A 24,858-nucleotide genomic window follows, 5' to 3' on the forward strand; every position below is an offset into this window, starting at 1 on the left:
AACATCTCTGGGTTGAGTTTCAGGATGTTACCCCCGGGGATGTGGACAAGGCCATGAGGGCTGTAAGTGCCTCCACCTGCGTACTGGACCCGTGTCCCTCATGGCTGGTTACTAACAGCAGTGAGGTGACACGAGGCTGGATCCAGGCGGTTGTTACCGCCTCTCTTCGGGAGGGGAACTTCCCCGCCGCACTGAAAGCGGCGGTGGTGAGACCCCTCCTAAAGAAGCCATCTCTGGATCCAGCTGTTCTTAATAACTATCGCCCAGTCTCCAACCTTCCCTTCCTTGGGAAGGTTGTTGAGAAGGTGGTGGCCTTCCAGCTCCAACGGTCCTTGGAGGAAGCAAACTATCTCGACCCCTTCCAGTCAGGCTTCAGACCCGGTTACAGCACAGAAACCGCTTTGGTCGCATTGACCGATGATCTCTGGAGAGCCAGAGATGGAGGACATTCCTCCATCCTGGTCCTCCTTGACCTCTCAGCGGCTTTCGATACCATCGACCATGGTATCCTTCTGCGACGACTGCGGGAGGTGGGAGTGGGAGGCACCGTGTTGCGGTGGTTCTCCTCCTACCTCTCGGACAGGTCGCAGTCGGTGTTAGTGGGGGGGCAGAGATCGTCCCCTAGGCCCCTAACATATGGGGTGCCTCAGGGCTCGGTCTTATCCCCCCTACTATTCAACATCTACATGAAACCGCTGGGAGAGATCATCCGCAGGCACGGGATCAGATACCATCAATATGCGGACGATACCCAGTTGTATCTGTCCGCCCCGTGCCAACTCAATGAAGCGGCAGACGTGATGAACCGAGGCCTTGAGGCCGTTATGGACTGGATGAGGGTAAACAAGCTTGTGCTCAACCCAGAAAAGACCGAGTGGCTGTTGTGTTTTCCTCCCAAAGATTCGATCAATATTCCATCACTCAGGCTGGGGGGTCAAATTCTATACCCCTCAGAGAGGGTTCGCAACTTGGGAGTCCTCCTGGATCCACAGCTATCGTTTGACCACCACCTGACGGCTGTGACCAGGGGGGCATTCGCCCAGGTTCGCCTGGTGCGCCAGTTGCGACCCTACCTGAATCGGGAGGCTCTCACAACAGTCACTCGGGCCCTTGTGACCTCTAGGCTGGAATACTGCAATGTGCTCTACATGGGGCTGCCCTTGAAGAGCATCCGGCGACTTCAGCTAGTACAGAACGCGGCCGCGCGAGCGATTGTGGGTGCACCTCGGTTCACCCACATAACACCTATCCTCCGCGAGCTGCGCTGGCTACCTGTCGATCTCCGGATGCGCTTCGAGGTGCTATTAGTCACCCATAAAGCCCTGCATGGTAGTGGATCTGGGTACTTGAGAGACCGCCTTCTGCCAATTACCTCCCTGCGACCAATTCGATCTCATAGATTGGGCCTCCTCCGTATTCCATCGGCCAGCCAGTGCCGGCTGGCAACTACAAGGAGGAGGGCCTTCTCAGTAGTAGCCCCGACCCTTTGGAACGAGCTCCCCGTGGAGATTCGTACCCTCTCCACCGTCCAGGCCTTCCGCATAGCCCTTAAGAACTGGCTAGCCCGTCAGGCCTGGGGACAAGGATAGCCGCCCCTCCCGAATGATGAATGTATGTTGCTTATTACTTTTATTATATGTGTCTATGTCATTGTTTGTGTTCCCCCTCCCTGATTTTATGTGAGCCGCCCTGAGTCCCCTCAGGGAAAAGGGCGGCCTACAAATGTTAATAAAATCTAAATCTAAATCTAAAAAGAGCCACCTGGAGCCAACCACCAAGATCCTCCATCTCGGCCCAGTCATTGACATGGAGAGTTGCAGAGTCTTTCTCTCACCAGACCACTTGCACAGCCTCAGGGCCCTGATACAACAAGCCTGAACCCCAATATCACTTCCCATAGCGACTCTTTTTCAACTGTTGAGAAAAATGATATTGTGTATCCAAATGGTCCCCTGGGCATGGCTACATGCAAGGGAACTTCAGTGGTTCCTCCTACTCATCTAGCGGTGGTACGTCAGTAACTCCATGAGGAAAGTCAAGCTTCCCCCCGAAAGTCCTAAGGTCCCTCAGGTGGTGGCAGCCCCAAGCCATTATGAAAGGCTGTCTCTTCAGGGAACCCAACCTCCTTGTCATTACATCAGGTGCCAGCCTGTATGGCTGGGGTGCCCATCTACAGGCACAAGTAACACAGCTTAAGTGGTCATTGGAGGAACTCGGCCACAACATCAACTGGCTGGAGTTGAGGGCTACCAGTCTCGCCCTCTGCCACTTCAGGAGGGACATTGTGGGCCAACATGTCTTGTTGCTCATAGACAACATTGCGACAAAAGCCCACATCAACCACCAGGGCGGAACTCGTTCCAAGGCTCACATGGCAGAGGCAGAGTCACTCGGGAGGTGGGCAGAACATCATCTGGTGTCAATAAAGGCGGATCACATCTCAGAAGTGGACAACATGACAGCAGATTCGTTGACCTGGACAACCATAGACAACTTGGAGTGGCATCTACATCCGACCATTTTCCGCCAGATGACATGGAGGTTCAGCCTTCCAGCAGTCAACCTCTTTGCCAGTCTAGATAACGCTCAGCTCCAAAGGTTCTTCTCCCGCTACCACTCTCCACGGGCGGAGGGACTGACACCCTGCGATGCCACTGTTTCCTGGGCTTTCTTTATGCCTTCTTACCCCTCCCTCTCATTCCTTAGGTTCTCCAAAAGCTCCTGACAGATGGTGCGGAACTACTGCTGGTGGCAACTCACTGGCCTAGGAGATCTTGGTACATGGATCTTGTCAGTATCTCTGTGAGCAGGCCTTGGAGAATACCTCAGGACCAGATCTCTCTCAGTTAGGGGACCATCATTCATCCAGATTCCCAGTGGCTCCAGTTGGCCATCTGGCACTTGAGGGGTATTTCCTGAGGAAGAACAGCTTCTCTGGCAAGGTCATCCAAACCATCCAAGTGTCCAGGAACCCCTCGACTATTCGAATATATAATGCTACTTGGGTCACTTTCTCTTCCTGGTGCCAGATGACTAACATCGAGGCCACCTCAGTGCCCATTCCACATCTTTTGGACTTCTTACAAGAGGGTCTGAACAAGGTATTAGCTCCCAATACCCTTCTGCATCCTGTCGCAGCCCTGCCACCATCTTGTCAAGAGACTCCTCTAGTTCCCTTGCCCAGAATGTTCAGGTTCGGAGGTTTCTAACGGGCGCCTCTAATCTCCATCTACCTGTCTTCCATCGATACCTTACTTGGGATATTACCATTGTATTACAGGCCCTGACTTCGGCTCCCTTCAAGCCTTCAGCTAGCCTTCGACACCTGACATTAAAGACTGCCTTCTTCATTACTATTACATCTGCAAGGAGAATATCGGAGCTTGCAGAACTGTCGGTCAGATAAGATTTGTGCCTCCTCCACACTGATCGGGTCATCCTTCATTTAGACCCCACATTTCTTCCAAAAATCAACTCCTATTTTCATAGCGTGCAGGAGGAGGTAATCCTTTCAATTTTTTGCTCTCATCCGTAGAGAAAGGTCTTGGCATAAATTAGATGTCTGTCGCACAGTATGCAGCTGCATAAAATGAACGGCCTCCTTCCAACGATCAGTGTTTTTCTTTGTATCATTTCAACCAGAATCCATGAGCTGAAAGGTGTCTTTCTCTATCATCGGGTGTTAGTTGCGCACCTGTATCAACCTGGCCTATGAACATCGGGCAAGGGCAGCTCCTGCTCATATAATGGCACATTCCACCAGGAGCACTGCAACTACAGCTGCCTGGGCAAAGTAAGTGTCCATCAAAGAAATATGCAGGGCGGCGACATGGTCGTCCCCAACTCCCTTTTATAGGATTGATTCTTTGCTGCAGCCAAGGGTTCGTTTGGGAGAAGGGTATTACAAAGGGTAGTTGCCAAGCCACAAACCCTGGACAGACCTTCCCACCCCGGTGCATCATAGCTTGGATATGTCTCATGCTTGAACTCTCCAAGCAGCACACAGGAGAATTATCGTTGGCTTACCTGAACGGTTGTTCTCTCGGTACTGTGGAAGAGTCCAACCCCACCCAGGGTTCTGCAACACAGTCCAGAGTTCGACAAGCTACTGGAAGTCACACCATGACACATCCTCTACAGGATCACACCTTCATTTTTAAACTAGACCTCAATTAGGAGCAGGAAACGTATCTAAGAAAATCAACTCAGACAGATAGACAGAATTTAACCCATGCTTATACTCTTCCGCAGCACCTAGAGAATGATTGTTCAAGTAAGCCAACGTCATTCTCCACTCAAGAACAGTCTTCTTAAATGGGATATTTTTCTAATGTGCAGAAAGTTATACCCGCACAGCTAAAACCAAGTTTTGAAATTCCAATTGTTGATATCAAAAAATACATACACCTTGAGAGATTTTTTTTGTGAAAGATATAACCTGCGTATACTGACAGTTAAGATAACTTAGATAGAGTGAAAATGAATAGAAAATTAATTCCAAGGGCACAACATTCAGAAAAAAAGCACTTTTATTTTGCTCCAGTAGCCTCGAAAATGAGACTGTGAAAAATATGTACATACAACATTTTAAGAGAAAAATGCCGACAGTTATTTTAAGTAGTTCAGTTTGGGTTATTTTAGAAAATGTGGTTGTAATTTATTTTCAGATTTGAAGTTCAAAATATTAGTAGTAACTTTTTGATAACGATTATTACTACAGTGAATCTTTAGAGCTGATTCACAAAACTAGTTGTTAACTCTGATGGTTCAATAGGTCTATGTTAAAATTGATTACATATAGGATTCTTTCGATACTTACTTTTCTTTCATTCATTAAATGTTTTAAAACATTTCAAAAACTTTTCTGTGTTTTTGTTGCTTCCTGAATTTTTTAATTGAATCTGTGGCAGTGATATAAGGGGCATAACTCAATGTTTTGCACAAGCAGATATACTAAAAAATAAATAACTATAGATAATTAAAAATAAAACAACACTTTTTGTTATGATATTAATTATGATAGAATCATATGGATTTTCAATTTTTGGGACATAGAAATGAATATATGAATGTTTTAAACAAAAAAGCACATCAACATTTTTTAGATTTAAGATAAATGGGGCAAAAAGAATCAAATTATATAAAATTAGCTACTTCAAAGAATTTAAAAAAATCAAATTCATCCTTTCCTCCTCTCCTTAATCTATGTAAACCTGTTTAAGGTGCAGTCGTTTTTCAATGGCATATACAGTATCATTATATATACCAACATTTAATATTTGCATCTTTAGCTGTACATATGCTAGAGATCTGTTGCCAAGGTTTGAAGGTTTATTGGGATTTATATGCCGCCCTTTTCCCTGAGGGGACTCAGGGCGGCTTACAACCACAGGGGAGGGGGGGTGCAAGGTCAAAACAAAACAATATGTGAACAAAAGAAAAAATGATAAAACACAACTTTCATTCAGCAATCAAACACTCGGGCGGGTAATTGGAAGCCTATCCCCAGGCCTGCTGGGAGAGCCAGATCTTGAGGGCTGCGCGGAAGGTCTGGATAGTGGTGAGGGTACGGATCTCCATGGGGAGCTCGTTCCACAGGGTCGGGGCAGCAACAGAAAAGGCCCTCCTCCGTGTGGTCGCCAGTCGGCAGTGACTGGCAGATGGAATTCGGAGGAGGCCCAGTCTGTGCGATCTGATTGGTCGATTTAGGGAGGTAATCGGCAGAAGGCGGTCTCTCAAGTACCCAGATCCACTACCATGGAGTGCTTTAAAGGTGGTCATCAATATCCTGAAGCGCACCCGGAGACCAACAGGTAGCCAGTGCAGCTCGCGGAGGACAGATGTAACATGGGCGAACCGCGGTGCGCCCACTATCACTCGCGCGGCTGCATTTTGGACTAGCTGTAGTCGCCGGATGCACTTCAAGGGCAACCCCATGTAGAGCCCATTGCAGTATTCCAGTCTAGAGATCACAAGGGCTCGAGTGACTGTTGTGAGAGCCCCCCGGTCTAGGTAGGGCCGCAACTGGCGGACCAGGCGAACCTGGGCAAATGCCCCCCTGGTCACAGCTGACAGCTGGTGATCAAAAGTCAGCTGTGGATCCAGGAGGACTCCTAAGTTGCGGACCCTATCTGAGGGGTATAAAATTTGACCCCCCAGCCTAAGCGTTGGTGTATTAGCCAAATTATTGGGGGGGAAGCACAACAGCCACTCGGTCTTATCCGGGTTGAGTACCAGTTTGTTAGCACTCATCCAGTTCTTAACGGCCTCCAGACCCTGGTTCATCACGTCCACCGCTTCATTGAGTTGGCACGGGGCGGACAGATACAATTGCGTATCGTCCGCATATTGGTGGTATTTTATCCCGTGCCTCCGAATGATCTCACCCAGCGGTTTCATGTAGATGTTAAATAGTAGGGGGGATAAAATGGCTGGTTTTAATGGGTTAATGTCGATTTTTATATTTACACTTCAGTTTTGACAAACTCTAACTTTGTTTTTGCAGATGATTAATATGATAAAGATTCTGACAGAAAATGCAGATACTGTATATGATAAAATAGTCCAGTGCCAAAAAGCAGGTAAGGATATTATTTTGCATTGCATGCAATTATTCTGCTACATATTTTATTTATTTTTATTTTGTTAAATTTATTAGCCACCCTTCTCTCTGTGGGGCTACCCTGGGTGGTTTATATATTCTATTATGTTATATATTCTACTAAGCTGAAGAACTGTACAGTGTAAAGAATTTGTATACACTGCACAATGTATCATGATATTTTCAACTATGAATTTGGTTCATATGAAAGAATGATTTGTATGGAATATTGTAGCAATACACTCATTTGTTAGATTCTTTAATGTTGAAACTCTTGGAACAATCCAGATTCATTCTTTTATATTAATCCTTTAACATTATGTAACATTTCTCCACCATATTTGCTGTCATATATGGTCATACAGATAGTCCTCAGATTACAACAGTTCATTTAGTGACTATTCAAATTTTCAATGGCATTGAAAAAAGTGACTTATAACAGTTTTCATATTTACAACATTTGCAGCATCGCCATGGTTACATGATCAAAATTTAGCCACTTGGCAATTGACAGTTTTATTTATGATGTTGCAGTGACCTGGAGTCATGTGAAACTTCTGACAAGCAGACTCAGTGAAGAAGCCAGATACACTTAATTGTGTTATTAACTTAGAAACTGCAGTGATTCACTTAACATTTGTGACAAAAAAGGTTGTACAATGTGGCAAAACTCAATTAACAACTGTCTCACTTAGCAACCAAAATGTTGGGTTCAATTGTGATTGCAAGTGAAGGACTACCTGTAGTTTATCTTTAAGTTATTGTCTTATTACTGCTATTGATAAATTTATAGAAAAGAAAGGGATATTTTCTTTGAAATATTGATTTGTGATACACAATTAAGAAATTGCATAAGATATAGATAATAGTCATTAATGTGTAAGAAACAATGATGAACGGTTCATTCAGGAAAAAAGCAATTGGCAGTATGACTTTGAAGTTTGTTAGATTTCATTTTAACCATTTGCTTTTGTTTTTCCTTTTTTCTTATAAGAAATAATTTTAAGAAGGTGAGAACATTTTAGGGCCTAGCTTAATATGCAACCCAGATTTACAGTAAGTCACTGTACAATTACACAAACTTGGGGGGGACGACAACAATTGTGTAAACTATCAAGGCATTTTGCTGTTTGTGTTGTAGTAGGATTTTCTGCTATAGAAATAATGCTAATATTTGAATAACCTTTTGTTGTATGAGAAAGACAGTAGATGATACTCTGAAATAGTTGTTGGATAAACACTACTAATATACACATCATATTTCTTTAAGAAAGTATCTCTTCGCTCTTTGGCTATTTTTGTATGCAGAACATTACAGTGAGTAACAGCATAAATTACCAGTTTTGTAGCTCATATAGAATTCCACTAATAAGAAACAATAAGTAAAATGGCAATTATTTTTCAATGTTTATAATCAGGAAAATGCATTTTCTTTGGATCATTGGTTAAATTTTGTTGTATGGACATGTTTTCTATGTTCCATTGTGTCCCTTCAATGAAAAAATATTTTTTCAACCTATTTCTGGCATAGCTGAGAATATGTATGTAATTATACAAAATTACAGAAAAAATGAGTCATATATAAAGACATTAGGTCTTTGCCAGCTACATTATGAAAAGGCATTTTCAATAGTGCATAGTAAAAAATTCACACATTTGTAATACTCATGTTTCCTCTTTAAGCACATATGTTGTGACTCATCTGTTTCAAGTTATGTAATAACTTTGGAATTTGTTTAAACATTTATACTGCATTCTTAATGATGGTTTATTCTATTTGGTATCTGAAACCAAAATATTGTATCTAAATTAGACCTTAATACTAAATTTTGTTTGGAAGGGAACTTCAAATCGGATTATTAAATTATAGTCTTCATTTACACTTGTTCTGACTATAATATAACATTTTTCTTTTGTAAAAACAGCAAGAAAGCAAACGTGTTCTCTTCATATGTAATTTTTGTAATTTTTGCTCTTTGCCATTAATTGCTTCAGGTTGGTGTGTTTGTGCCATTGAACCAAGTAGTAAAAACATACTGGAATCTTAAATATTTCTACATATTGTTTATTATGCCAGACATCCTTCCCATTTTAAATAAATGGTTAGTTTTACATAATAATTATGCCTTGGAGTTATGATAAAAGCACATTAAAATAATCAATGAATTGATTTTAGAAGTATCATGAAATCCTCTAGAAAGAACCTTTGTAGTTATTTATCTCACTTTGCATATTTTGCCACAGTAAATACAAGGGGAACTCTGAGAGTTGTACATCTCCTTGTAGTATAATAGCTGTGCCCAAGGTCCCCTTAAGAACCATTGAGTACTTCTTTGTAAAGGTAATTACAGATATGCTACTTTGAAATGAATCATATTTCATTAGCAAACAATTAGCCAAACAACTTACTTTTGATTGATTGATAGATTAATTGATTGATTGGTTCTGAACTATGTCTTAGAAATCAATTATCAGAGCAGTTAAACAATAATAAAATACTACAATACAGAATAAATACTACAGTAAAATAAATATAACTAAATATGTAACTATCTAGATAAAATAGAAGAAATATAGAAACCTGACACAGCAAATTATATAGAAGTGTTCCACAAATAGGATGTCACAAATAAAAAAGTAAATAACATGAAGCTTGATACTCTTTCAGCAACTATTATTAAAAATAAACATGTTTTTCAATTGTACCAGGTTTTATAAGATTTAAATTTAATTGATAAAATATAAATTAAGTATTCCTTTGTTATTTTCACTTTCTCTTGTGCAGATAGTCCTTGACTTATAACAGTTCATTTAGTGACTGTTCAAAATTAAAATATCACTGAAAAAAGTAACTTACGACCATTGTAGGATCTCCGTAATCAAAATTCAAATGTTGGCAACTGTGTCATATTTATGACTTGCAGTGTCCCAGGTTCATGTGATAACCTTTTGTGATTTTCTGATAAGGAAAATCAATGGGTTAACCAGATTCAAGTAACAACTGTATCATTAACTTAACAACTGCAGTGATTCACTTAACCACTATGGCAAGAAAGATCATGGGGCAAAACACTTAATAAATGTCTTGTTTAGCAACATAAATTTTGGGCTCTGTTGTGGTTGCATGTCGAGATGTATTTATTTCTTAACAGGCTACATTTTAGCATGCATGATTACACACATGTAATTTTACTAGTTTTTTAAGAATTATGTAATACCAAATTTAATTTAACCCAAACATTTAACTCTGCAACAGTATATTTAATCTAATACAGATTATAACTCTGTATTGTATAGTAAGAATTTCTGTGTTTTTGCTAGCAGTCGACACATATATGTCAGTGAAAAAGAGGCAAATGAATGCTATTTTCATTTTCCATATTTGAAGGATTAATTCACACATATCAATCGCTGCTGAACTTACTTTTGTTATCACTCAAAACCTCCATTCAGTAGCTACAGCTAAATGACAACAGTTTTTTGTAAAGGCTCTGGTTAACTGTTTGCTGGACAAAAGGCTGCCCAACCTTTCTATGCATATAGTAAAGATTGTCCCCAGAAATACAGGGCGGGGCATAACCTTTTCCTAGGGGGTCACAGCAACACTTGTAATAACAACACAAATAATTCATACACCATTCGAAAGCCCATCAAAAACTGAGTTTATTGACACGATTTAATAGTCAGTATGACCACCATTAGCCCTTCGAACAGCATTCAAACGAGGTGGATAAGAACACAACAAATCTTCAAACAGTTCCGTTCGATTTTCCAGATTTTTCAACACAGTTTCCAAATTCATTCTCAAAGTTTCAACCGAATATCGATTTTGACCTTGCTCCTGAATCATCAGAGCTTCCACTTCATCCTTAATCCTTAATTATGGCCCCAATGTTCTCTGCCGGATTGAGATCTGGCGAATTTCCCGGCCAGACGTCATTGCCCCAAAATTCGACATTGTTTTCCTTTAACAATTGCTGAGTCGCATTTGCATTTCCGAATCGAATTTTCCAGCCATTCTTAAAGCAAATTTAACATTTAATAGCTCATTCAATTCAGTTTTTTATGGGCTTTAAAATGAGGTGTCGCGGAAGTTGTAAACTGCTGTCGATCTTGCTGTGACCCCCTAGGAAAAGGTTATGCCCCGCCCTGTACATGTGACCTGCATGCGTGTGCCCATCTGCCTATTTCTGAATGTACATGAAATCGCATAACAATGAATAGTTTCTATAGAAAACACATTTTATTGTGTATTAAAAGTTATATTTCATTTGGCGGTATTACTATTTTTTAATTTAATATATGCTTTTTTTAGATAAAAAAGATTGCTAAGGCTATAGGATGATTCTATGCTGTGGTTAAGACATGATTTTCATTAATAAACTGATCTATGGTAGTATTGTAAAAGATGGAGACTTATTTAGTTTTTCTCTCTTGATGCTCTCAACTTATAAAATCCAAATATATATGAGCTCTGTACATAGCCTGGTGCTGAAATGGAAAGCATATTCACTATCATTTTGCTTTGCACAAGCAAATTTTTTTTAAGATTTGTATCAATTGTTTTCTTTAGTAATATAAGCAACATTGATTGGCATTTCAAAATATAGCATGATAAAATCAAATCACATTTTACTTTTTTGTCATAGAAGAATGGATAAGGGGGCAAGTTGGATGTATTATTATTCTGTATTACTTTGTTATTGCTACCATATACTCAATACGTTGAGAATTCTGTCTTCCATCAACATAGCCTATACAAATAAAACATTCTTAGCTGAAACTCAGTTACTTTTTTCAGTATGTATTAAGCAATCTATCTTCTTTGTTCTTAGAAGGGCAACTCAGGCAGAGAATTGTGTGTATTTTTTCTGCAGGTGAAGAGACTACTGTATGATTTCGGACACAAATTCAATATTTCAAGCTGACTTGGAGTTCTTGAGACTCCAAGAATAGTTCTTTATCATACTGGGCAGCTAGAACTAGATCCACATACTGGGCTAAATTTGGCTAAGAAGTTAACAGGGGCTGAGGTCTCCAGTTAAGTGATATGGGGCCCTGTGGCTACTACCAATATAGAGCCACTAATTTCAATGCAAAGACGCAATGCCTTAAATGCAATTAAAGATAAAATATTATCATTTTACTTTAAAAGTAGTCTTGTCGGAGAGCCTCCTGGAGAGAACTGTATACACCCTCTCCTCATTTAATCTGTAATACCTTCCAGGGACTTTGATGTTAAGCAAAATAATTGCTACGCAAACATATAACAGAGGGAGACATTATGAAGTCACTAGTTGCTGCTGGGCAAAGATATTGGTTAAACAAACCATCTCTTCCAGAGCTGCTTTCCTCTGCAGTGGAATGCTTTCCTAAACAGTGCTAACTGAAAATTCACAAGCTGAGGTCTGCGATCTTAATTGATTAGAACCCTCCTACTACTCATCTTGCTATCAGAAACTGATTAGAACTGCCCAATGCTTTTCTTCTCAGGCCAAGACATTTTGTTGTAAATACTGCAATGTTCCAAAAATGATTTTGCAAATGGTCACTGATTGAGGTAGTAGTCAACCAAGGATTAACTGAATATGAATTCTTTTGCGGTGTTTCTAGTTTCTGAACTAAGAAAACATGCTGAGATCCCTTTATATATAAAACATTAAAAACAAATTATTTTAGTATATTTAGAATAATAGCATAATTTGATTTTATTCCTGTTTTTAATATATTTTCTAATTTTGATAAGCCATCGATTGATAGGAAATTAATAAGTGTGTTTCCTTTTTAGCACAAAAAAAAATCTTATAGTAAAAGCATTGAAAGTTGAATAAGAAGGTTTAAATATGTCTTATTCCCCAGCAATGGAGTTCCATGAGAACTTACAAAATATAGGAGCAAAGGAAGGATTGAAAGAGAGAAAACTACAAAAAGCAGTGGAGAGTTTTACCTGGAATATTACCATTTTAAAGGTAACATTTGTTTATTGAAGTTTTTTTCTATCATAAATTATTCCCTTTAATTTGTTACTAAAATAAAAGAATAGCATGTCAAATATTCTATCGAGATAATTTGATGTTTCAAAAGAACAATTGATGCAGAAATTTACAGAATATTACTATTATGTAAATAACAGTAGGTGTGGTATGTGTAGTAGCATCAATTGAATATTTTTTGAATATTTGAGGTGACTTTTGAAAATATTTTGAGGAAGAAAAGGATTGAGATAAAGGAAATAATGACTTGAGCATAATTAACATAATGGGAAAGTATCTGCCTGTTTAAGTGATATATTCCTGCAAGGAGGGATGAGAAGCAATTCTCCTCAGTCATGCATTTCTGAAAGGTGGCTATCTTGGCCCAACCCATCTTGCAGGGCTGTGAAAGAAAATAGGAAGGGGAAGAAGTATTATGCATCTTTGCTGCCTTGTGTTATTTATAAAGTAATAAATATGGGATTAAAAAGAAAATAAATAAATAAAAATACAAAGTGATTTCAATAGGGAGCCCTTTATAATGAAAGCTTCCATTTAATAGAAGCCGGGAAGGATGAAGACTAACTTTTCTGAGAAGTGATAAGGTACTGCAAAGCTATCTTACATTTAAAAAAGTAGAAGTAACAGCTGCTGCATTAACAGTAACAGAGTTAAGAGAGAAATTAAGTACTTTTTCAGTCTTTAGCAAAAATCATCAAAAGATTTTAATGATTTAATCACAGAAGTTAAAATATTAACAGATTTTCTTATTTAGTGGTGGAATATGCTTGCTTCATGCTTCTCTATCTGCTTAACTATAGGACTTTTTTCCTTGTAAGTTCTGGCTGAATATAAAATCATACTGTAAAGTGAGCTTTTTTAAAATAAAAATTGAAACATACGATTATAATGCAAAATTGTTCCCATTTGTCATCTGGAGTGACTTTGATTCACTCAAAAGGAAATAAGTGTGACAAAATTAGTGCAGCTGCTTCTCTGCATTTATCATCTAATTCAGTATATTTTTATGGACAAAAATTTCATTTGTTTCCGAAGGCATCTATGCGTTGAATAGTGGAATCTATTTTTAAAATATAACATTTCATGCTGTTTATCTTTCTATTCCACCATATAACCTTATTTCAGTTTTTAAAAAATACTTCCATTTTAACCTTTTTTCAAGATTATTCTGCTACTGTTGCAGAGCTTTTGAGAATGGTTAGTACACGTAATTTACTTTGTACATATTATATTGTTTGTAATGATAAACTAGCTTAATTTGAATAATTTTTCCTCGATATTTACAATCCATCTATACTTAAGTTTTTGTTTCCTATAATATGGGATCTGCTAAGTAGAAATGGGAACTTCCTAAATAGTTCTAAGATTGCTGCATGTTTTATAAGCACATGCTCATTGATACTGCAATATGATCAATTTGAAAGAGACATGGTGGTATTCAATTTTTGGATTGGAGGGATGTGCAAAATGTTCTGAGCTTGAAATGTTCTAAGCTCAAACATTTGATGATAAAGCATTTTGTTTTGATTTTAGGACAATAATGGAGTATTATTTTGAGTGTTTTAGTATTCCACAATTAACTTCCAGTGCAGTTATATCCTTCAGGTCATTAAGATTTAGAAAATACATTGGTCAATAAACAATTATATTCTTTTTGCTTGTCTGTTGAGCTTTGTAGATAGGCTGCCAATTGTAGAGAAGCTAGTAACTAGCAAAGTGCATTTTTATAGTTGTGCTGTTTATAAATTTTGTTCAAAATAATACATTGCTATTAATTGAGTGATGTGATTTTGCAGAAGACTGCAAAAAGTTTGCTTAGCTGTTGCTTTTGTTGCTTGCAATTGGAATTTAGAATATTTAAATCATTCCTTGGTCACTTTCTCTGTAGATTAACTAGTGGGAGCACTCTGCAGAAATTCCCATTTTTGTAAAAAGTGAAGGAGCAGGAAGCATTGTTTCCTATAATGAAACACTTAACGTTTTGAATTTTGTTCCAACATAGCCCATAGAAATAGTGTTTTAAAAGATTCTGAATATGATTCTGTTTCCTGTAGGGAACAAAACATAATTGATGAAATTTGGTTTATTTTGTCATTTTACTGATTAATGAACTCTTTCTTTCCTGGTAGCTTTTTGTTTTGCTGGGTCAACACAGACAACTGAAAGCCATTCATTTGGAAATTGAAAGCAAAACAGGCCCATAGAAGCTGTATAAACCAACACAGAATTTGTTCTGCTTGTGTCATAATTATCGATGATTCAAATCTAATTGCTTAGAAATGTTAGATAAAATTAGACAAAATTATGGTTTTGCATACCTGTGATAGAATTTAAAAAATAATTTAAAAATTTATTAATACTAGTATTAACATTTATTAAAATTAAGTTAAACTACTGGGAATAGGTAGATCATAAATTGTACTTTTATATATTGATTCATTTAGTAGTTCTTAAACTACAAGTAATGTATTTAATATTTACAGTCTATTCATGATTATGGCTAGTTCTGAAGAGTTTTGATTTAACTCTTGTGAGCAATTTCAAAATCATTTTTTGCAGAAAATATTCACAAGTGCAGACTTGTCTATGAAAAGTGCATTGTAAAACATGAAAGTTGTTAATGTTGGTGTCTTCAAAAGAAAAAAATGGCTTGGCTGATAATAGTGTGTAGCATGCTCTAGAATACCTATGGAAAGGTACATTTAGATTCATATTCTTAACTGATCTACAAGATCTTCCTTATATTGACTAAGTAGGACATTTCATTCTCCTATGCAAGAGTGTCAGGAACTACAATTATAAGAAATTTGGTAAAGAAAAAGATTGTTTACCAGCAAACGTGGACTGTGTAACACGTAAAATATTTCTTTGTGACCATGGATCATGTAATACTTAAAATATTTCTTTCTGATCTGGAAAGAAGTTTGCCATAGTCTAGTCAGACTAATGCACAAATAGAAGCCCCTAACCATATCTCCTCTTTCCAGTTCACCAAGAAGTCTATCTCTGACTATCTTTTCCTATGTGCCAAAAGCAGTGGTTTTTATTTTACTTGTGCAAACTCAGTTTATCTAATATGCTTGCTTTCTTCTTAGGCAAACTCCTTCACTACAACCGGCTATTCTGTATTGAATCAGGAATGAATATACAGCATATGCATGCATACCAATGCACTGGGTCACTGGTTGTTTTTCCTGAGCTACTACAATGATAAAATGCTGTGTCTTAAAAAAAACATATATCCATTTAGCATCTTCAAATCCAATATTACTATCAGTTGCAGCCATCTCCATCTTCTGTGTTAAAGCCAGTATCTTTCAATCTTACTGAGAATTTGTATCATGGGTACATGAAAGAATTTAAGGAGCAGAATGACATATTATTTCCATAGTCCAAATTTTAGGCATCACTTATTTCAAGATATTTCTGAACTGTGGCAATATTTGGTATATTATTGGTCAAGATAAATTATTCTGCTTTGAAAGTGAGCTACCAGCTGTTGTCCCATATCAATCTAAAATTGTATAGCCAATTATTTGCTAATTCCCCAGCATTTTGAAATAACTTGGTTTACTAATAATAGAAGTGAACAAGTCTCAGATGGAATAACGATGTTTTTGTTCACTGTATTTAATAGTTAGATTGCAATGCTTTGCAGATTAAATTCAAAATGCAATTCACCAGGTTAATTTCAGCAAATGCAAATTTGATTTATGACTGCAGCAATGAAGTAAAATAAATAAATAATGCATTACTGAATTTTATGGAAATGATTCTGATAAAGTATATAATTTATTTATTTTACAGTGTTTTAAATTAACATTCTTTGTTTTATGGGAAAATAAAACAAAGCAGTTTTATTTTGACAAATTAAGGAACGCAATTAAAGTAAAAGTTCTATTGATAAATATCTCTTACATAACAAACTAAAACTGCCAAATATAACTTCCTGTGATTCTGATTTTTCCATTTTAATTATCCAATTATTTGACTCAGGAAAAAGTATTTTTAAAAAATTTCTATAAATATCTATTGATCAAAATGTCATTGGTTTTTATTATTCTTAGGAGTTTCTGTGATTGATTACATTGTCCTAACTGTGTCTCTCAAGACAGGTTACATTTTCTACCTTCTCCATTTCAGAAACTTTGCAGAACTTAATCATTTTTAGCAATTGTTAAGTAAAGTCAATCATTCCAGTCTTCAAATATATTTATTTTCTTAGAGGTATGATTTTGGTCCATTAATTATATATATGATATGCAAGCTGAATTTTCCCAATATATGAGATTTTCCCTAATATATGAGATATGTGAGATTCTAGACAGAACAGTTGAGAATACAGTATTCAAAAGCTTTCAGATGTGTGGTATGCTTTGGTGGGTGACTGTCCAGGTCTGTGTTTCTGAAAAATGACTCTGGGCACTTTGGAATTCTCAGTTGAATACACATTGTTTTAATTTCATCATTGAAAAAACAAGATGTACAGTGTATGATAATTATAATTGCTGGATCACGAGCAATAATAAATTTCTCATGGTTTCCATGGGTTCTTGGATTCCACTCAAAATACAAAAGTTTGCTTTTGCCAAAAGTTGTTTGGTGGGAAAGATTCTTGTCTTTTTAAAATATGTATTTGACCACTTGGATACAGAGCAGTCCAGCCGTATTATCTTCAAGGGTTTTAGCTGAAAGTGATCTGTTTTTCATCTTTGTGAAGGGGTGGGGGGCTATTGTAGGATAAATCAAGGCTGAAGAGTGGACTTAATATTGATAAATGAAACTCCTTTTGTTCTTAACAGGGCCAAGCTGATCTTCTCAAGTATGCTAAAAATGAGGCATTGGAGAACCTAAAGCAAATCCACGATGCTGCTGTTTCATGTGGATTGAATAAACCAGTATCATCTGCAAATGTTGAATCTTCAAAGCCTTGACGAAGCTTAGAAGCAACACCTGAATAGATAAGAGAAAGAAACTGAGAATGACAAAAATTCTCATTCCTTTGGAGTTTATAACTCTGTAACTGTTGTAGTTGCACAAGACATTTTTCTTTGCACTTACTATTTTTTGTGGGAGGGGGAGGGAGGAATCCTAGAGTTTTAAAAGCACAACTGGAGAAACTAATTACAATTTCTGAAAACTGTGAATGTATGTAGCAACTCTATAGATGAAGGCAATTGAATTTTTTTCATGGTAATAATATTGCTGGCTAAAGCATCCTTTATACATGTTAAATGCCATAATTCAAGAATTATATGCAGAAAATACTATTGTTATTAAAAGAGAAACAAATTGGGTTTCTAAATTTGTTATAATGGCAAGGGAAAGGAACTTTTGTCATTGCTCAGAAAAGTGCCTTGATCCGGGGGGGGGGGGGGGTGAAATCTAGTTATGTTGTATATACTTTCCTTGGTTTAGGGTAGTTTGGACAATTAAACCATTGCTGATACATGATTTTTAAAAATTGGATAGGAAAACTATGGAAGGGTACACATTTTACTGAATTGTGTAACTGAAGACATTTTACAGAATTGTGTGATTAAGAAACTTGGCAGTGTTCAGGTAGGAAAGTGCTATTGTTTGGGGTTTCTTTTGTTGTTGAGCCATAAATAAAAGGGGAATGTAAACACAACATGCTTACTTCGGCATAGTGCACTAAGGGAGAGCCATTGCATATAAAAACATGCAATTAATCTGCCATTAAATGCCCGAGTAAGGCACATACCTGTTTCCACCCAAGAACATCTGTAGATGTCTAAAGCTAATATAAAAGTGACCAAATTGTAAACAAAATTTTGTAAATAGTTTTTCTTATTATTTTGTGGATGTGAGGTATTCACATTAAAATGTTTTATGATACAGTACCCGTATTAGTTGCCTAATCTGATTCCTTGCTGGTCTCGGGTTTTAATAAAGTTTTAACCTCTGGGTCCATTAGAATAGCTATTTAGTACTTTTAACACAAACATATTGCTGTGATTTATTTTAAGAAGTTCATACTCAATGTAATATGAAGATACAAACCGAAGATCTGCCTTCTGAAAGTTTATGCTATAAGCAATTATATGTGCTTCAAAATAATAAACTGCAATTTAATTGAAGCACATTTAATTAAAATGTTAGAGATTTAAACAGTTTTTAACATTTTGTTCAAACAGTATAGCACTATAGCACTTAGACTTGCTTACCGCTTCACAGTGCTTTACAATCCTCTGTAAGTGATTTACAGAGTCAGCATAATGCCCCCAACAATCTGGGTCCTCATTTTACCGACTTTGGAAGAATGGAAGGCTGAGTCAGTCCTGAGCCCGGTGAGATCTGAACTGGCAAATTGTAGGCAGCCATCAGTCAGCAGAAGTAGCCTGCAGAATAGCATTCTAACCACTGCACCACCGCGGCTCTTAGTATAATTTCGTGACATTATCCCAACCATTTTGATCCCTATTTATAAGAGAGACTCCTTATTCATAATGCTACATCTTAACTATTAATCCTTTGTTCTTTACACAATCAGTGTACCTCTAGCTTGCCCCTAGGTGGAAAAAAACATTTGGTTTAATGATTAAGGCGCCTGACTAGAAAACTAGAACTGAGTTCAAGAGCCATCTTAGCCATGAAAGCTTACTGGATGACGGTGGGCTAATCACTTACTCTCAGTCCAACTTACCTCACAGGTCATTGTAGGTAATAAAGGTATACTAATTAAGGAATCATACAAGCAGTCCATTAATTAGTGTTAAATATCAAGTTTGATTCTATTGTGTATTGTTATCTACTTGTACACATTCCTATTACTATCTCTGGACATAAACTATAACCAAACTATACGTTGTTTCTCTCGAAAACTATAAAAAAAGACCACAGGCTCTAGAAGAGAATGGGATACTTGCTAGTGTCGAACTTGTTGAAAATGCAGTTGGTTTCTATTCTCTAGATTATTTTCTGAAAGAATGTCCTCAGCTAAGTTTTTATCTTTTTCCACAAAGGAGATTTTGAAACTTAATTCATACAAAGTAATCCAAAGATTTGGTGACGCAAAAAAGAAATGGAATAAGTGAAAAGCCATTGAGCTTCGTACATTTTCCCCAATTGTATATAGGTTGCTGTTAACTCCCTAAGCTAATCACAGCACAAGACAGGAAATTTAAACTGTAATACAGGGAGGCCCTTTGAACATGCTGATATTTGTTTATGAGTGTGCAAGTATCCATTTGTTCTATGAAAATCTTCAAACAACAAGAAGTCAACTTAAGTGGAGCAGCAAATGGAGGTGGTCATTATTATTTTTTAGACTGCTTTACTGTCCTAAATAATATAAAGATGACTGGGAGCTACCAAAGTAAAAGATGATCTTAGTGTAATTCATTATACCGTATTTTTCGGAGTATAAAATGCATCTTCCTGAAAAAGAGCATGGAAGTGTTGGTGCGTCTTGTACACCGAGTACAGCCATTTTTGGCCCCCCAAAGCCCCACCCCCGCAGCCCATTTTTTGTGAAAAACGGGCCATTTTTTGCAAAAATTGGGGTGTTTTTTCCTTCCCCTACCCCCCAGAAGAACTCTGCAGGCTTCAGCAGGGTTGGAGGAAGGGAAAAATGCCCCCATTTTGGTGAAAAACGGTCCATTCTTTGCAAAAATGAGACATTTTTGCCCTCCCCAAGCCCGGGTGAAGCCTGCAGAGTGCTCCTGGGGGCTGGGGGGTGGGGGACAAAAAACTCTTTTCTCTTACTTACCTCTTTGAAATCTTGGTGCGTTTATACACTGGTGCGTCTTATAGTCCGAAAAATACAGTATGTAGGTTTATCAGCTGGCACCTTCTATTAAAGTATTCTGCTCTTTACAACTCAGTTTCAGTGAAAAAAAAGGGTTTATTTCAATATTGATTTACTGCTAAAGCAAATGCAATATTTATTTCCAGTAGAGACAACCCAATCTGTCGCTTTAAATAAATTGCTTTATAAAGGTAGCCTTTAAATTATTATGTTGATTGAAATGTTTGTTAAGTGATGTGATCATAAAGCTTGACTACATTGCACATAGCAATCTTGACACGACTTATTGCTGTCATTATTCAAATCCCATCAGTCTTTAGCTGAAGACCCACCCCAATCTAAGCAATTCACAGCTTATTCTTTCCCAGTTCTGAGCTTTAGTTCTTCCAAGGAAAGGGACTGCCTCATATTCAACTTCCCAAACTCTCTATCTTCCCCTTCCCCCAAATTCTACCCTTTTGGTCCTGCACTTTCCTAATAGGTAAGCAAGCAGCACCAAAAGTACATGGCTCCGGGGTCGCTTGCCATGCTGTTGAACTGTAAGAAGCTTTTGAGCTGCAGTGTGAAGCAGCCCAGATGCAATCACTCTCACCGCCTTACACTTTCAGGCGATCTGACTTGCCTCTTCTTATTCCTGCTGCTGATAAGTTATGCCTGGCCTTTCATGATGCAACTGCTGGCCACGTGAAGTCTTCTTCCCCATGTCTTGTAAGGAAATAACTGAGTAACCTCAGAAAATTTTGGGTGACCAACAGCTGCCTCATTAAGGGCCATGCTGCGCATGCTTAGTCAGCAGTAGGAGCAAGAACATGGCAATGATGGAGGCATTGCAGTGCAGGAAGGCCAAAGGACAGACGTGGAAGGAAAATAGATGGGAGAATTGTTCAGCAAATTTATAATACACCCATCTCATGATCCAGGGGCACTTGAACTCATCCAAAATGAGTTCAAGTGCCCCTGCATTTCTAAGTCTAATTGGGTTGCCATTTTCTATCATGACTGGGGAAGGGATGTTCTGAACAGTTGCAATTTTGAGACTATGTATAAGTACCATTTGTTCAGCATCAGCATAACAATGATTGGGCAAATGGTCATAACTTGAGGGCTACCTGTACTTTTCCTTTTAAGCATGGCACTTTGTTTGTAATGCTATACTTTTTCAGATTCTTTTAATAATTATGAAGAGCTTAAGCCAATCTGAATATCACTACCAAAAAAACTCCAGTACTTAGTTGGTTTTGATTTCTTCAGGACAGAAATTACTTGGCTAAGAGCATGTGAAGAATATAATGTAATCATTTCCTTTAGTGGTGCAATTCCAAGTGCAGGGCCTTTTGAATTACATGATATTTGTAGATCAGCAGTTGAAAGTCTATTGTTGAGAATAACCACAAAGGCTTTTGAGAGAGCTTTAAAATATTCTAAAAAATGCATAGTAGCAGTCTTTATGTTATTGAGCCTTTTTTCATTGGCCGAAGCAGCCATTAAAAACAATTTTAGAAGGTTAAGGTCTCTGAAAATGGGAGTGAGATATAGCTGCAACAACAAAGGAAGTGCAGACATCATAACAATTGTAAAAATGGGAGGAGGCATGGCAAAGCAGAGATTTCCCAAGAGTTACTTTAAAAGCCACAGACCAGCAACTAAATTATATTTCCTCCAGACGCACCCCTAAAAAGCTAAATAATCCAGAATAATTCAGTATCTGAGCATTCTCTACCTGCCACATTGTATGATGAGAACAAAAGCTCAAAAACCACATTTTCTGCAAATATCTCCAGCATTTAAGTAAACTTACAAGATTCTGGATGGATTTTGAACAGAGTCCTGCAGAATTTTTGATTAATTAATACAAGACATTATAGTCCTAGTTTTCACAATATGGGATAAATAACCATGTTTCTCTACTGAAAGCAAGTAGAATACTAATAGTTTCCTGAAAAGGGATATCATGTGAAAAGCAAAGGAACTGATCTCGCTTTTTCAAAAAGTTAGGTCTGCTGTATTCTCAAGCTGTTTGAGGCTCAACTCATTAACACCAGGAAATGCTCTTTCTGAACTATGAAGCAGTTGCATCTGAAACAATATCCACAATTAGAAGCATGGTATTAGAAGTCTTTAGTTATAAGAAAATGTAAATAACATTAGCAGTCCTATGAAAATACCTAGGTATTTGCTTAATTGACCATGTAGATAAATTATTATTTCCTTCCTTAAAAGTTTAGTAATAAAGGTATTTAAGAGAAATATTAAGAAGTTCAAATATAACATAATTTGCGTAGCTAATATATGTCCTTTTGCTGCATGAGGGCTCGGTGATACTGCATGCAAATGCTAAGACGTGTGATCACTTCCAAAACAATACTTCTGTTTCTCCCTCAAAATTATTTTTCTTACAAAATGCCAACATGTCTGGTGAATTTAGCATGCTCACATGCCATCTTGCAAATGTCATGTTAGATTGCTAAATCATTGATGGTTTAATCCAGTGGTAGTCAACCTGGTACTTACCGCCCACTAGTGGGCATTCCAGCTTTCATGATGGGCGGTAGGGGTTTGCTGTAACTCTGCTTTATAAATTTTATAAAGTAAAGTTACTTCCCTACTTTATAAATCACTATTACTGTGGAACCGGTGGGCGGTTAGAAAATTTTACTACTAACAGAGATACAAAAGTGGGCGGTAGGTATAAAAAGGTTGACTACCCCTGGTTTAATCAATGCTGCTTTATGAAATTTATATAATCACCCTGGATTGTACAATTTGCTGAGTGTGATTCTAGATGTATGCTTACTCATCAAACAACAGCCACAGGTTGGATTGGGCCAATCATAAAACATCCCTGTACCCAAAGTTAATTAGGTCAGGTTGTTTCCCTTTTCTAAACCTTAACAGAATGACTTCTGCTCTTGGTTTACTTGTATCTTTTTTTTTCTAGGAAAGAGATATTTTCAAGCAGAACAGCTTCTTGCCTCTTTTACATGTAAAGAAAATCCATGAGTCCTAGATGGAATTCAAAGTCATCCTGGTAAATTGGGATGATATTAAAGTGAAGCTTTACTCTGTAACATATTACACCCCGTACCTCATGATTATTGTCTTTAAATTTAAAATACATTTAAATGTTTTTAATTTAAATTCTTCAACAAAGGTCCCTCAACTTATTCAAAGTTTGAACACAGCAATCGAGCACAGAACAAATACAAATACACAAATACAAAAGAAAAGAAGCACACTGCCCCACAAAGTAAGCTATCCAGACTAATGGCTAACAACATTCACAACGAACAAACCTGGATCAAGAACCTATCCAACTGACAACTCAAAGATATGTAACAAGAAGTCCTGATAAAGAGACTGAACTTCAACCACAAAGATGCATCAAACACGGAATTCCTAGCAAGCCTCGAAAACACCTTAAAATTGAAAGACCTCAGCGAAGAAGTGCAACAATAAATATGTCAACTTTTGTCTCGATGCTGAGATGCAAACAAAACTCCAGCATCTTTACAAAACAGAAACAACAGGCAATGAAATCCATCAAAATTGATAACAATATTGTCATCCTACCAGTCGACAAATATCGTATGGCAGTCTTACTAGACAAGGCTGACTACATACAAAAGGCCAGGCAAGTCCACACAATACATCCACCTATAGACAGCTTAACCAACTGGGAAGCTGACCAATAAAGATCAACAAAACTCTTAAAAAGTTGCAAGAATCAAATCAATTCACCAAAGAAGAATATCAGAGAATGAAAGCGACTGACTTAAACAGTTCAGTTCTATGGACCTCCAAAAGTGCATAAAGAAAACACCCCACTCAGACTGACTGTCTCACTCCCTGGCACACCCACTTAAAATCTTGCAAAAGTAATGTTTGAAATGCATAAATTGCATCATCAGTGATTCCCAATACTCCATAAACGATGCCACACAATTCCTGGACAAGGTCAAATCAGTAGATCTGAAACTAATAATTGACCCAATCAAAAAACTACTGGACAATGCATAGCCACCAAGAGATCTACTCACAACAAAAAGTGTATGTAAATTCATCCAACTATGCTTGATTACCTAGTTCAAATTTGACAGAGAGATCTATGAACAACTGAAGGGATTGCCTAGGGGCTCTCCTATATCTTGGCTAGTAACAGAGGTTATCATGCAAAAGATGAAAGAAATTGTACTTCCACAGATAAACCCCAAGCTATGGGTACACTACATTGACGACACCTTTGTGATTTTTTTTTAGCGTATGGCATGTGTTAGCCAGGAATCACCAAAGCGGCTGACTGCCTTTGTGAAAGGATTTTTTTCGAGTGGTGTTATTTTTACCTGTGGGATGCCTGGAAGCCATAGACAATCGAGGGAGGCTTCTTTCCTATCCATACGTGGTTTATTCACTCATGGAAACTGCTGAACTGCCAAATTCAGTGAAGTGCAAGCTCAGCATCTTACCATGTGAGCCACCGTAGCCCCTACCTTTGT

General features: G+C 37.6%; 1 protein-coding gene across 1 annotated transcript in view; it reads left to right on the top strand.

The window, feature by feature from the left end:
- Window positions 1-19,144, top strand: part of PLCL2 (phospholipase C like 2) — a 109,310-nt gene extending 90,166 nt beyond the window's left edge. Inside the window, exons 5-7 of the mRNA XM_087712826.1 lie at window positions 6,506-6,581; window positions 12,461-12,570; window positions 17,397-19,144. Coding sequence (XP_087568952.1) covers window positions 6,506-6,581; window positions 12,461-12,570; window positions 17,397-17,528 — 318 coding nt within the window. The 3' untranslated portion in view covers window positions 17,529-19,144. The remainder of the gene's footprint in view (window positions 1-6,505; window positions 6,582-12,460; window positions 12,571-17,396) is intronic.
- The last annotated feature ends 5,714 nt before the right edge of the window (window positions 19,145-24,858 follow it).

Source organism: Thamnophis sirtalis, unplaced genomic scaffold, assembly GCF_051295495.1.
Source record: "Thamnophis sirtalis isolate CommonGarterSnake01/CBP01778 unplaced genomic scaffold, rThaSir2_p1.2 scaffold_4, whole genome shotgun sequence".
In the NCBI taxonomy this organism is placed as follows: Eukaryota; Metazoa; Chordata; class Lepidosauria; order Squamata; family Natricidae; genus Thamnophis; species Thamnophis sirtalis.